At 43.4% G+C, this 12932-nt stretch overlaps 1 protein-coding gene across 2 annotated transcripts in view; it reads right to left on the reverse strand.

Moving 5' to 3' along the window:
- LOC112218332 (switch-associated protein 70) overlaps positions 1-12932 on the reverse strand; it is a 26459-nt gene continuing 13527 nt past the window's right edge. For both annotated transcript variants that reach the window (XM_024379038.2, XM_024379039.2), the window contains exons 8-12: positions 5709-5816; positions 2538-2704; positions 1642-1840; positions 1218-1314; positions 1-1025 (exon numbers count right to left, since the gene is read on the reverse strand). In XM_024379038.2, the coding sequence (XP_024234806.1) occupies positions 907-1025; positions 1218-1314; positions 1642-1840; positions 2538-2704; positions 5709-5816 (690 nt within the window). In that variant the 3' untranslated portion in view covers positions 1-906. The remainder of the gene's footprint in view (positions 1026-1217; positions 1315-1641; positions 1841-2537; positions 2705-5708; positions 5817-12932) is intronic.

Consider the following 12932-nt stretch of genomic DNA (forward strand, 5'->3'; position numbering starts at 1 on the left):
TTTAAGATTGATGTAATGTTTTATTACAGGTTTCTTTCTTAAGCGATTTACACACATTAAAGAATAGAAAAAAAACAAAAAGTTCAACAACTCCATATCCCCCATGATCATGGATCTGGTACCGGGGTACAAAGCCCTGTAATTTGCTAGCAACAATGCTTCAAGTGTAATGTTGCAAAATGCCCTGTTTCTTACAGTATGTGTACACAAAAATGACATGAAATACTGGGAGCAGTACAGTATGATGGCTAGTTATTGTGATAAGCTCCGGTCATTTGATTTTCATGAATTGTCATTTCATGATGTTATCATGGAGTTTTGTTCATACTTACATGGGCTATTTAAGTGCTATACATTCTATCACTTTGACAATGGAACCAAAAACAGTCACTAAGCAAGCTGTAGTTTTAACATGTAAAAAAGACAAACTGTTAAAATCTTAGGAAAAATTGAAATACGCCAAAACACACTCAAAAACATTTTGATAAAAACGACTCCACCTTCCCCACAGACATTTAATTATTAGTGTGACGTGTGAAGCTCCTTTATTCCTTCATATGAAAGCTATTTTAATCTTGCTGTTCATTTCCCTCTAAGGCTATCCAGGTAGTATCAAGATCTGTGCAGCACCTGCTCTGAACTAGGTTGTGTTCATTAGGCGACGCAATAGAAAACCTTTCAAAACGCTTTGCAACAGAAAACAAAAAAATTAGACTTTCGTATTGGACAGGTCCAGGTAGGCCCTCGCCGTTTTATAACCCTGGTGTCTGTGTAAAAACAAGCCTGCCTTCCCTGTTTTCTTTTGAGTTGGTCAATGAATGCTGAAGACGCAACTTGGCACACTGAGGGCAACATTGCATTAATGTTCCAGCAACCATGAGTTTGTTGAATGTGGGAATGGGGGCTCTACTGGTTCTCGGCGGCTTGGTTCTTCCTCTCCTGCCAGTCTTTCTCCCGCAAGCTCAGTTCTGCCTCAGTGAAGGATGCTGGGCCCCAGTTAGTGATTTTCTGAGGCCCCTTCGAACCTGAGAAAACAAATCAGAAAGTTCACTCACATCAGTGCAGACAAAGGAAAGGAAATTAGGAAAGGAAGCCACTTTAGATTATTGAGATGCACCCAGAGAGGGTGAACAAAAAAAACAACACAACAAAGGGAAGAATGAAGAGAGAGCATTGATAAAAGGAGGAAAGTGTACAGTAATATAGTGTTGTGTTACCTGGTTGAACGAGGCGGACTAATCCCTCATGGTGGGCCACTTTATGTTTCCAGGTCCTGGTGTTATTCGCTGCATCCTCCAGTTTCTGCACTACCTCCTGTGACAAACAAAGAAAATACGATATCAGTTGTTTTTTTGATAGTGAAACAGGACAATCCATGGCTCATCTGTAGAACTCTACTACCACCTACAATTGTCATCTGGTACTATTTGCTTCACAAGGAACCCACCGTTCTAGCACCCCCTACATGTATAATTAGGTATTGTTCTAGCACCAGAACTCAAGCATCCCTGTTCCAGCTGAACAAAATGAGTCCTACTCCTGAACTAAAAATAATTGAGAATCTTTGTTCAAAGTACATTTTAGTCCAAAAATAGGCAGTTGAATCTTTGTCCTGGAAACCAGCCCTAAAACATGCCTCACCTGGTATTGCTCTAGTGCCACCTGCCTCTCTTTCTCTAGCTGTTCCAGCTGCAGCATGGCGGCCTGCAGGGCATTCTCCTTGGCCGTTCCCTCCTTCCGCAGCTCCTGCTTCTCCACCTCTGTCTCAGAGATGGCCCTCTGCTGGTGGAGGTGGATCTGTTCCAGCTCAGCCCGCTTGATAGCCTCCTCCTCTAGTAACCTGGAGAGAGGTACATTAAGTACAGGGAACAGCCTCCTCCTCTAGTAACCTGGAGAGAGGTACATTAAGTACAGGGAACAGCCTCCTCCTCTAGTAACCTGGAGAGAGGTACATTAAGTACAGGGAACAGCCTCCTCCTCTAGTAACCTGGAGAGAGGTACATTAAGTACAGGGAACAGCCTCCTCCTCTAGTAACCTGGAGAGAGGTACATTAAGTACAGGGAACAGCCTCCTCCTATAGTACCCTGGAGAGACATTCTTTAAGTACAGGGAACAGCCTCCTCCTATAATAACCTGGAGAGACGTACCCATCCTGGGGGTATACACACATCGCACACCCACACACACATACAAATTCCCATTGAGAACACAATGTGAAAAGTGCTGATCCCAGAGAAGCACAAATGTCAGCACAGAGGAAGAAAGGGTTTCTGGACGGGAGGGACTGTTGCCTATGTCTATGTAGGAAACATGTAGATGCCTTGGTGTGTGTGTGGCCCCCTTGTGTCTCATTGTATTCACAGAAATGGAATTGTGTGTGTGTCACCCCCTTCCACATTGACTCACTCCACTTGTTAGACAATTACAGTGACTCTAGTCAGAGAGACAATCAAGTCCATCAATTCATCTCAAGAGTGTGCATGTGCACATATGTACAGTCTATGCCTGCCTATGTGTCTGTGTGTTGAGCACCGACCGGGCCTGGAGTCTGCGGACCGTCTCCTCGTCCTGCCTGGCACGTTTCTCGTCCTCCAGGGCGTCCTTCAGGCGGTGGTACATGTCCTCCAGCTCATGGACGCGCTGCAGGTACTGCTCCAGCTCACTGGACTTCTGAGCCACCTGCTCCTCCATCTCCTGTCGCACCTGAAGACCGGCAACAAGACAATGTAGAAAGAGCGCCACAGTTGACCTGAAGACCGGCAACAAGACAATGTAGAAAGAGCACCACAGTTCACCTGAAGACCGGCAACAAGACAATGTAGAAAGAGCACCACAGTCCACTTGAAGACCGGCAACAAGACAATGTAGAAAGAGCACCACAGTCCAACTGAAGACCGGCAACAAGACAATGTAGAAAGAGCACCACAATTCACTAAAACTAAATCTATTGGTGCTCTTGGACCTGAGGAGTCAGTGCTTAGTAGGTTGTAGCACTGATAGAAGGGGTTGGTTGGTTATCAACAAAACCAAAGCGTGCACAACTATGGAGAAAAACAGACGGAGTTGGCTTAAGACTGTTGACAACAGGAAAAGTATATTTAGTCTCCAAATGTTTCTTGAAAACATACATTTGCACAATGAGCACTTGTTGTCTCTCCAATATGTTGGTACAGTTGGTTAGCTAGCTAGCGAATCCGTCAAAACAAGACATGGTATCAATAACGAGATACTTTTGGTCACATAATGTATGTGGACACCTGCTGGTCAAACATTTAATTTCAAAATAATTTGCTGCTATAACAGCCTCCACTCTTCTGGAAAGGCTTTCCACTAGATGTTGGAACATGGCTGTGGAGACTTGCTTCCATTCAGCCACTGGTGCATTAGTGAGGTCGGACACTGATGTTGGGCAATTAGGCCTGGCTTGCAGTCGGCTTTCCAATTCATCCCAAAGGTGTTCAATAGAGTTGAGGTCAGGGCTCTGTGCAGGCCAGTCAAGTTCTTCCACACCGTCCTCAACAAACCATTTCTGAATGGACCTCACTTTGTACACGGGGACATTGTCATGCTGAAACAGGAAAGGGCCTTCCCCAAATAGTTGCCACAAAGTTGGAAGCAAAGAATCATCTAGAATGTCATTATATGCTGTAGCGTTAAGATTTCCCTTCACTGGAACTAAGGGGCCTAGCCCGAACCATGAAAAACAGCCCCAGAACATTATTCCTCCTCCACCAAACTTTACAGTTGGCACTATGCATTGGGGCAGGTAGCGTTCTCCTGGCATCCACCAAATCCAGATTTGTCTGTCAGACTGCCAGATGGTGAAGAGTGATTGATAAGAGAACGCGTTTCCACTGCTCCAGAGTCCAATGGCAGCGAGCTTTACACCACTCTAGCCGACGCTTAGCATTGCGAATGGTGATTTTAGGTTTGTGTGCGGCTGCTCGGCCATGGAAACCCATTTCATGAAGCTCCCGACGAACAGTTCTTGTGTTGACGTTGCTTCCAGAGGCAGTTTGGAACTCGGTAATGAGTGTTGCAACTGAGGACAGATGATTTTTACACACTTTAACACGCGGTGATGTTCTGTGAGCTAGAGTGGCCTACCACTTCGAAGCTGAGCCGTTGTCGATCCTAGACGTTTCCACTTCACAATAAGAGCACTTACAGTTGTCCGGAGCAGTTCTAGCAGGGCAGACATTTGATGAACTAAATTGTTGTAAAGGTGGCATCCTATGACGGTGCCACGTTGAAAGTCACTGAGCTCTTCAGTATGGGCCATTCTACTGCCAATGTTTGTCTATGGAGATTGCAAGGATATGTGCTCAATTTTATACTCCTGTCAGCAACAGGTGTGGCTGAAATAGCCCGAATCCACTAATTTGAAGGGGTGTCCACATACTTTTGTTTATATAGTGTAAAACGGGCTGAAACAAGCCACATGGCAGCTTATTGTCCTTGTTGCCAGCTATTTGACCTTTCGTTGATGCACGTTGTCAGCCAAGCAGTCTATTTAACTCACTTATTGAATCTAATATGGCTGAACTATCCCTTTAATATAACTAACTTAACCCATTGCGTCTTCTCTTTCACATATTTATTGGAGACCCATTGTATCTTATAATCACTCATTTGAATTTAGTATCCTATGCCCACTAACTTCCTACTATTCAGTCCTACCCTTCAGGCTATGAAAATGAATTATGTGATGATTGGAAACACTTGCTAATGCTAATCTGTAAACGTTCTCTTCTTTTTTTTTATACATATAACAAAGAAAAGAGGAAGCAACCCTTCTGGATACTTCCTGAAACAGAGCAGACATTGGCCTGAGATCATGAAATAATGTAACACCTTATTAAGCTGAGAGAAACAAAATGTGAAACCTTATTGATGGCAGTCCTATGAACGGAGGATGACATTTATAAAGTGTGTCAGTAGGATGTGTGGAATAAATGTCAAAAGTTATGAGCTTAGGGGTATAGATGGGAGGATGAAAGAACTAGAAAGTTGCAATCATTTTCATGGACCCAGGGACAACTTCTACCTACTCAATGAAGTCTCACATGGTGCAGGACAACTTCTACCTACTCAATGAAGTCTCACATGGTGCAGGACAACTTCTACCTACTCAATGAAGTCTCACATGGTGCAGGACAACTTCTACCTACTCAATGAAGTCTCACATGGTGCAGGACAACTTCTACCTACTCAATGAAGTCTCACATGGTGCAGGACAACTTCTACCTACTCAATGAAGTCTCACATGGTGCAGGACAACTTCTACCTACTCAATGAAGTCTCACATGGTGCAGGACAACTTCTACCTACTCAATGAAGTCTCACATGGTGCAGGACAACTTCTACCTACTCAATGAAGTCTCACATGGTGCAGGACAACTTCTACCTACTCAATGAAGTCTCACATGGTGCAGGACAATTTCTATCTATTCAGTAAAGTCTCAACGGTGCAGGACAACTTCTACCTACTTATTGAAGTCTCACAGGGTGCAGTGTGTATCTGTAATTCTGAAGTAGCCAGTGTAAGGAAAAATTTGCCAACTAAAAGTGTGAGGGGGCAATTTTGTTAAAGTCAATTAAATAGCCAGCCACATAAGGGGCAGTAGTCAGCGGTGGGTGTAGTTTACAGTAGAAACAGTAGAATATTCTCCTTTGACCGCTAAATTGTGAGTAGCTAGGTAGGTACCATTTTCTCCCTCTCCAGGTCCATCCTGTAGCGATCCTGTTGTTCAGTCTGGGTCTGCAGGAGTCTCCTCTCCTCCTCCGCCGCATTGGCCGCCGCCTCCTCTAGTTTCTGACCAATAGCAGAGGGGACAGTCGTTACATAATTGAAGACAGATACACAATCTTCTCTCCGTCAAAGTTGACTGCGTTTCTGAATTTAAAATCACTTCCTGAATTGAAAATTAAATCTACCCAGTGCAATGCATTAACTCAATTCTTAACCTAAGCTAATGGATATGCGGCTTTGTAAACAAAACTATCTGAAAAGCTCCTAAAGAGGAAGCAAGCAAAGCACTGACGTCTGACTTGGCGTCGTCACAGCACAAACAAATGTATTGTAAAGATTTCCCAATGTCATCTTGCGCTGACAATGCATAGAAAGTAATATATCTTAGTGAGTTGTATCATTTTTTTCTTTCTAAATTAGCGATTTTTACTCAACTTTTGTTTAGAAGGGGCATTATTTAGTTGGTACATCCAATTTTGGACTTGTAAATTAATTATATGTACACAGTGACTATTGAAAAGAAACATACTTAGATGCGTAATGAGCTTAGTTCAACTGTAATACCCCCCCATCAGACCCCAAATCTAAGTTTGTTTTACTCCATTGTTTGTAAACAATGTAAATGTAAATCGACATTGTGTGCAGACTCAAAACATTGTTAAAACCATCATTTTGATCTCACAGATGGTCAGTCCCTGCATCCATAGCTCTGTCTATGAATTTGAGAGTGGTTACATTTCTACAGCCCCATAGCTCAGGTGTTTGTCAACACAGTGGCAGGGTCATTTTTGTTATTGTTTGAACTGCAGATTTCCCCTTGGTTGTTAATCGGTGATTCCTCTAACATTTGACTTTCCATGCAGCTGTGACTTGTCATTTGACCTTTCTCATTCGTTACTCACTCACCATGGCAGGTTAGTGTGAAGTGACCAGCCAATTACAGTGGCTATTGTGTACACGTGAATCCAAGGTTAAAAGGTTTAAAGGTCTCCAGTCCTGTGTGTATCAGAGAGTACGAGAGACGGGGACTTCTTGCACCTCAATGGGAGAATGTCTAAACATTCATTGTGCCTCTACTCCTCGATTGAAATGTTGAAATGTACAGCACAATTTCTCTACCAATCTCCACAGCGTGAATAAAACATTTTTTTTGTTAGAACTATAAGAGTGAAATGCAATGACCACATAAGACAACATTTATTAATGTTATTTCACTCGTAACTGGAACTGCCTTGATAGTATAATCAGCTCAATAGGAGAATATTGTCACTATGTATTCCATGTTTTTTTGCTGATGAGTGAAATGAGGAAACATCTAATTTAAGTGACATTTCATCCGTAATTAGAGACTCAACTGAGCAGCGATAATTGGATTTAAACTGTCAAACAGCATCAGAAGGCCAGACTAAAGAACTTAATCAGGATTAAGAGGTACTGTAGCTGGAAAAAATGAGTTAAATAGAAGTAAGAGCGCAAGACAGGATAAGTTGAGCTGCGGGACAGGGTTGGGTGAGCTGCGGGACAGGATAAGTTGAGCTGCGGGACAGGATAAGTTGAGCTGCGGGACAGGATAAGGTGAGCTGCGGGACAGGATAAGGTGAGCTGCAGGGTTGGACAGGATAAGGTGAGCTGCGGGACAGGATACGGTGAGCTGCGGGACAGGATAAGCTTGGGTTGGGTGAGCTGAGCTGCGGGACAGGATCAAGTTGAGCTGCGGGACAGGGAAGTTGAGCTGCGGGACAGGATAGGTTGAGCTGCAGGACAGGATAAGGATTGAGCTGCGGGACAGGATAAGTTGAGCTGCGGGACAGGGGTGAGCTGAGCTGTGGGACAGGGGGACAGGATAAGAGCTGAGCTGCGGGACAGGGGTGAGCTGCAGCTGAGTTGAGGCGGACAGGGGAGCTGCGGGACAGGGGTGAGCTGAGCTGACAGGGACAGGGGGACAGGGGTGAGCTGAGCTGAGGGACAGGGAGCTGAGCTGGGGACAGGGGTGAGCTGAGCTGCGGGACAGGGGTGAGCTGAGGGGGACAGGGGTGAGCTGAGCTGAAATCAGGGGTGAGCTGAGCTGAGGGACAGGGGTGAGCTGAGCTGAGGGACAGGGGTGAGCTGAGCTGAGGGACAGGGGTGAGCTGAGCTGAAATCAGGGGTGAGCTGAGCTGAGGGACAGGGTTGAGCTGAGCTGAGGGATAGGGTAAGTTAAGTCGCCTACACAGAATTAAATTTGACCACTACCTTTTAAAACCATGTCTAGCTTTATTTCCCAAACAAGTCTACCTAATCACAACTGCTTTCTTGTCTTTTAATCATTGTAATCATCTTTCAGGCTTAACACCTAACAAACACTTTGTACTTTTTAGTCGCTGGGATATGAGGTAACAGGGCCTTGCATTACGCCTGGGAAGCAAACACTTCAATTTACTCAACTTACCCCATGGCCAAATTACCCCAAGGGAAACATTTGTACTATTTTAGCACACAGCTAAATGGATGCACTTTCATGCTAGGTTTATGACCTCATGTTTAAGCTAGAGACACCAACTGATGTAAACCACCTTCAGAAAGTATTCACACTCCTTGACCTCTTCCACATTTTGTTTTGTTACAGCCTGAATTTTAAATGGATTAAATTGTGTGTTTTTTTGTCACTGGCCAACACACAATAGCCCATTATGTCAAAGTGGAATCAGGTTTTTTGAAAATTTTACAAATTCATTCAAAACGAAACGCTGAAATGTCTTTGACTCAATAAGTATTCAACCACTTTGTTGTGGCAAGCCTAAATAAGTTCAGGAGTAGAAATGTACTCTATTTAACTCAAGTGACATAATAAGTTACATGGACTCACTCTGTGTACAATAAGAGTGTTCAACATGGTTTATGAATGACTACCTCATCTCTGTACCACACACATAAAGTTACCTGACATTGAATATCCCTTTGAGCATGGTGAAGTTATTAGTTACACTTTGGATGGTGTGTCAACACACCCAGTCACTTGAAAGACACAGGAATCCTTCCCAACTCAGTTGTAGGTGAGGAAGGAAACCGCTCAGGGATTTCACCATGAGGCCAATGTTGACTTTAAAACAGTTACAGAACTGAATGGCTGTGATAGGAGAAAATTGTGGCTGGATCAAAACCATTGTAGTTACTTTACAATACTAAACTAATTGACAGAGTAAAAAGAAGGAAGCCCGTACATCATAAAATATATTCCAAAACATGCATCCTGTTTGCAACAAGGCACTAAATTAATACTGCAGAAAATGTGACAAAGCAATTCACATTTTGTGCTGAATACAAAGTGTTATTTCAGGGGCAAATCCAATATAACACATTACTGAGTACCACTCTCCATATTTTGAAGCATAGCGGTGGCTGCATCATGTTCTGAGTATGCTTGTTATTGTTGAGAACTGGGGAGTTTTTCAGGATGAAAAGAATTAACGGAATGGCGCTAAGCACAGGCAAAATCCTAGAGGTAAACTTTGTTAAGTTTGCTTTGCACCAGACACTGAGCGATGAATTCACTTTTCAGCAGGACAATAACCTAAAACACAAGGCCAAATCTACACTGGAGTTGCTTACCAAGAAGACAGTGAATGTTCCTGAGTGGCCAAGTTATAGTTTTCACTTTCACATCTATGGCAAGACCTGAAAATGGTTGTCCAGCAATGATACACAACCAACTAGACAGAGCTTGAATATTTTTTTTTAAATAATGGGCAAATGTTACACAATCCAGGTGTGGAAAGCTCTTAAGAGATTTATCCAGAAAGAATCACAGCTATAATCACTGCTTCTACAAAGTATTGACTCAGGTGTGTGAATACTTAAATTAGATATTTCTGTATTTCAGTTGTAACAAATGAGCAAAAACAGGTTTTCACAATGTCATTATGTGTAGATGGATGAGAAAAATATATATTTAATACATTTTAAATGCAGGTTGTAACACAACAAAATGTGGCATAAGTCAAGGGGTATGAATATGTTCCGGGATTCATCCAATGGCATTGAGGAATACACCACCTCAGTCATAGTCTTCATCACTAAGTGCATTGATGACATCGTCCCCACAGTGACTGTACGTACATATCCCAACCAGAAGCCATGGATTACAGGCAACATCCGCATCGCGCTAAAGTATAGAGCTGCCACTTTCAAGGAGCGGGAGACTAATCCGGACGCTTATAAGAACTCCCGCTATGCCCTCAGACGAACCATCAAACAAGCAAAGCGTCAATACAGGATTAAGATTGAATCCTACTATACCGGCTCTGACGCTCGTCGGATGTGGCAGGGCTTGAAAACAATTACGGACCACAAAGGGAAACCCAGATGCGAGCTGCCCAGTTACGCAAGCCTACCAGACAAGCTAAATGCCTTTTATGCTCACTTTGAGGCAAGCAACACTGAAGCAAGCACGAGATCACCAGCTGTTCTGGATGACTGTGTGATAATGCTCTCGGTAGCCGATGTGAGCAAGACCTTTAAACAGGTCAACATTCACAAAGCTGCTGGGCCAGACGGATTACCAGGATGAGGCGGCCTATAGGGAGACAGCCTATAGGGAGAAGGTCAGAGAACTGGCAGTGTGGTGCCAGGACAACAACCTCTCACTCAATGTGAGCAAGACAAAGGAGCTGATCATGGACTACAGGAAAAGGCGGGCCGAACAGGCCCCCATTAACATCGACAGGGCTGTAGTGGAGCGGGTCGAGAGTTTCAAGATCCTTGGTGTCCACATCACCAATGAACTATCATGGTCCAAACACACAAAGACAGTCGTGAAGAGGGCACAACAAAACATTTTCCCCCTCAGGAGACTGAAAAGATTTGGCATGGGCCCCCAGATCCTCAAAAGGTTCTACAGCTGCACCATCGAGAGCATTCTGACCGGTTGCAATACCACCTGGTAGGGCAACTGCTCGGCATCTGACCGTAAGGCACTACAGAGGGTGGTGCGAATGGCCCAGTACATGGCCAAGCTTCTTGCCATCCTGGACCTACAGTTGGAAGTTTACATACACTTAGGTTGGAGTCATTAAAACTCATTTTTCAACCACTCCACAAATTTCTTGCCAACAAACTATAGTTTTGGCAAGTCAGTTAGGTCATCTACTTTGTGCATGACACAAGTCATTTTTACAACAATTGTTTACAGACAGATTATTTCACTTATAATTCACTGTATCACAATTCCAGTGGGTCAGAAGTTTACATACACTAAGTTGACTGTGCCTTTATACAGCTTGGAAATTCCAGAAAATTATGTCATAGCTTTAGAAGCTTCTGATAGGCTAATTGACATAATTTGAGTCAATTGGAGGTATACCTGTGGATGTATTTCAAGGCCTACCTTCAAACTCAGTGCCTGTGCTTCACATCATGGGAAAATCAAAAGAAATCAGCCAAGACCAACAGAAAGAAATTGTAGACCTCCACATGTCTTGTTCATCCTTGGGAGCAATTTCCAAATGCCTGAAGGTACCACGTTCATTAGTACAAACAATAGTACGCATGTATAAACACCATGGGACCACACAGCCGTCATACCGCTCAGGAAGGAGACGCGTTCTTTAGTGCAAAAATTGCAAATTAATCCCAGAACAACAGCAAAGGACCGTGTGAAGATGCTGGAGGAAACAGGTACAAAAGTATCTATATCCACAGTAAAACGAGTCCTATATCGACGTAACCTGAAAGGCTGCTCAGTAAGGAAGAAGCCACTGCTCCAAAACTGCCATAAAAAAGCCTGACTACGGTTTGCAACTGCACAAGGGGACAATGGTCATACTGTTTGGAGAAAGTCCTCTGGTCTGAAGAAACAAAAATAGAACTCTTTGGCTATAATGACCATCGTTATGTTTGGAGGAAAAAGGGGGAGGCTTGCAAGCCGAAGAACACAATCCCAACTGTGAAGCACGGGGGTGGCAGCATCATGTTGTGGGGGTGCTTTGCTGCAGGAGGGACTGGTGCGCTTCACAAAATACATGGCATCATGGGGCAGGGCAATTACGTCGATATATTGAAGCAACATCTCAAGACATCGGTCAGGAAGTTAAAGCTTGGTCGCAAATGGGTCTTCCAAATGGATAATGTCCCCAAGCATACTTCCAAAGTTGTGGCAAAATGGCTTAAGGACAACAAAGTCAAGGTATTAGAGTGGCCATCACAAAGCCCTGACCACAATCCTATAGAAGATTTGTGGGCAGAACTGAAAAAGCGTGTGCAAGCAAGGAGGCCTACAACTTGACTCAGTTACACCAGCTCTGTCAGGAGGAATGGGCCAAATTTCACCCAACTTATTGTGGGAAGCTTGTGGAAGGCTACCCGAAACGTTTGACCCGAGTTAAACAATTTAAAGGCAATGCTACCAAATACTAATTGAGTGTATGTAAACTTCTGACCCACTGGGAATGTGATGAAAGAAATAAAAGTTGAAATAAATCATTCTCTCTACTATTGTTCTGACATTTCACATTCTTAAAATAAAGTGGTGATCCTAACTGACCTAAGACAGGGAATTTTTACTCGGATTAAAATGTCAGGAATTGTTTAAAACAGTTTAAATGTATTTGGCTAAGGTGTAGGTAAACTTCCGACTTCAACTGTATATAATAGGCGGTGTCAGAGGAAAGCCCATAAAATTGTCAGAGACTCCAGTCACCAAAGTTATAGACTGTTTTCTCTGCTACCGCAAGGCAAGCGGTACCGGAGCGCCATGTCGAGGACCAAAAGGCTCCTCAACAGCTTCTACCCCCAAGCCATTAGACTGCTGAACAATTCATAAAAATCGCCACCGGACAATTTACATTGACACACACCACCCCCCCTGCAATGTCGGTTAAGGGATTGTAAGTAAGCATTTCAATGTAAAGTCTACACTTGTTGTATTTGCATGTGGCAAATGAAGTTTGATTTGATCAATACTTTCTGAAGGCACTGTATCGAACAATTTTTAAATCATCTACTTTGGTTTATTTACAAGCATCACGAAACCTCTAACAATAAATACATTTGACTTGGTGAAAATATTTTTAGGGGACCTAACTTGCTTACCACTTTTTCACGTGTTTTTTTCCTTCACAGACCTCTTTCTAAATATTTGGTAAAATTATACAAGTGGTGTATGGTTTCCTAGCAACAAGGGTTGCTCAATTTCCCCCACTCTCC

Source organism: Oncorhynchus tshawytscha, linkage group LG01, assembly GCF_018296145.1.
Source record: "Oncorhynchus tshawytscha isolate Ot180627B linkage group LG01, Otsh_v2.0, whole genome shotgun sequence".
Classification (NCBI taxonomy): domain Eukaryota; kingdom Metazoa; phylum Chordata; class Actinopteri; order Salmoniformes; family Salmonidae; genus Oncorhynchus; species Oncorhynchus tshawytscha.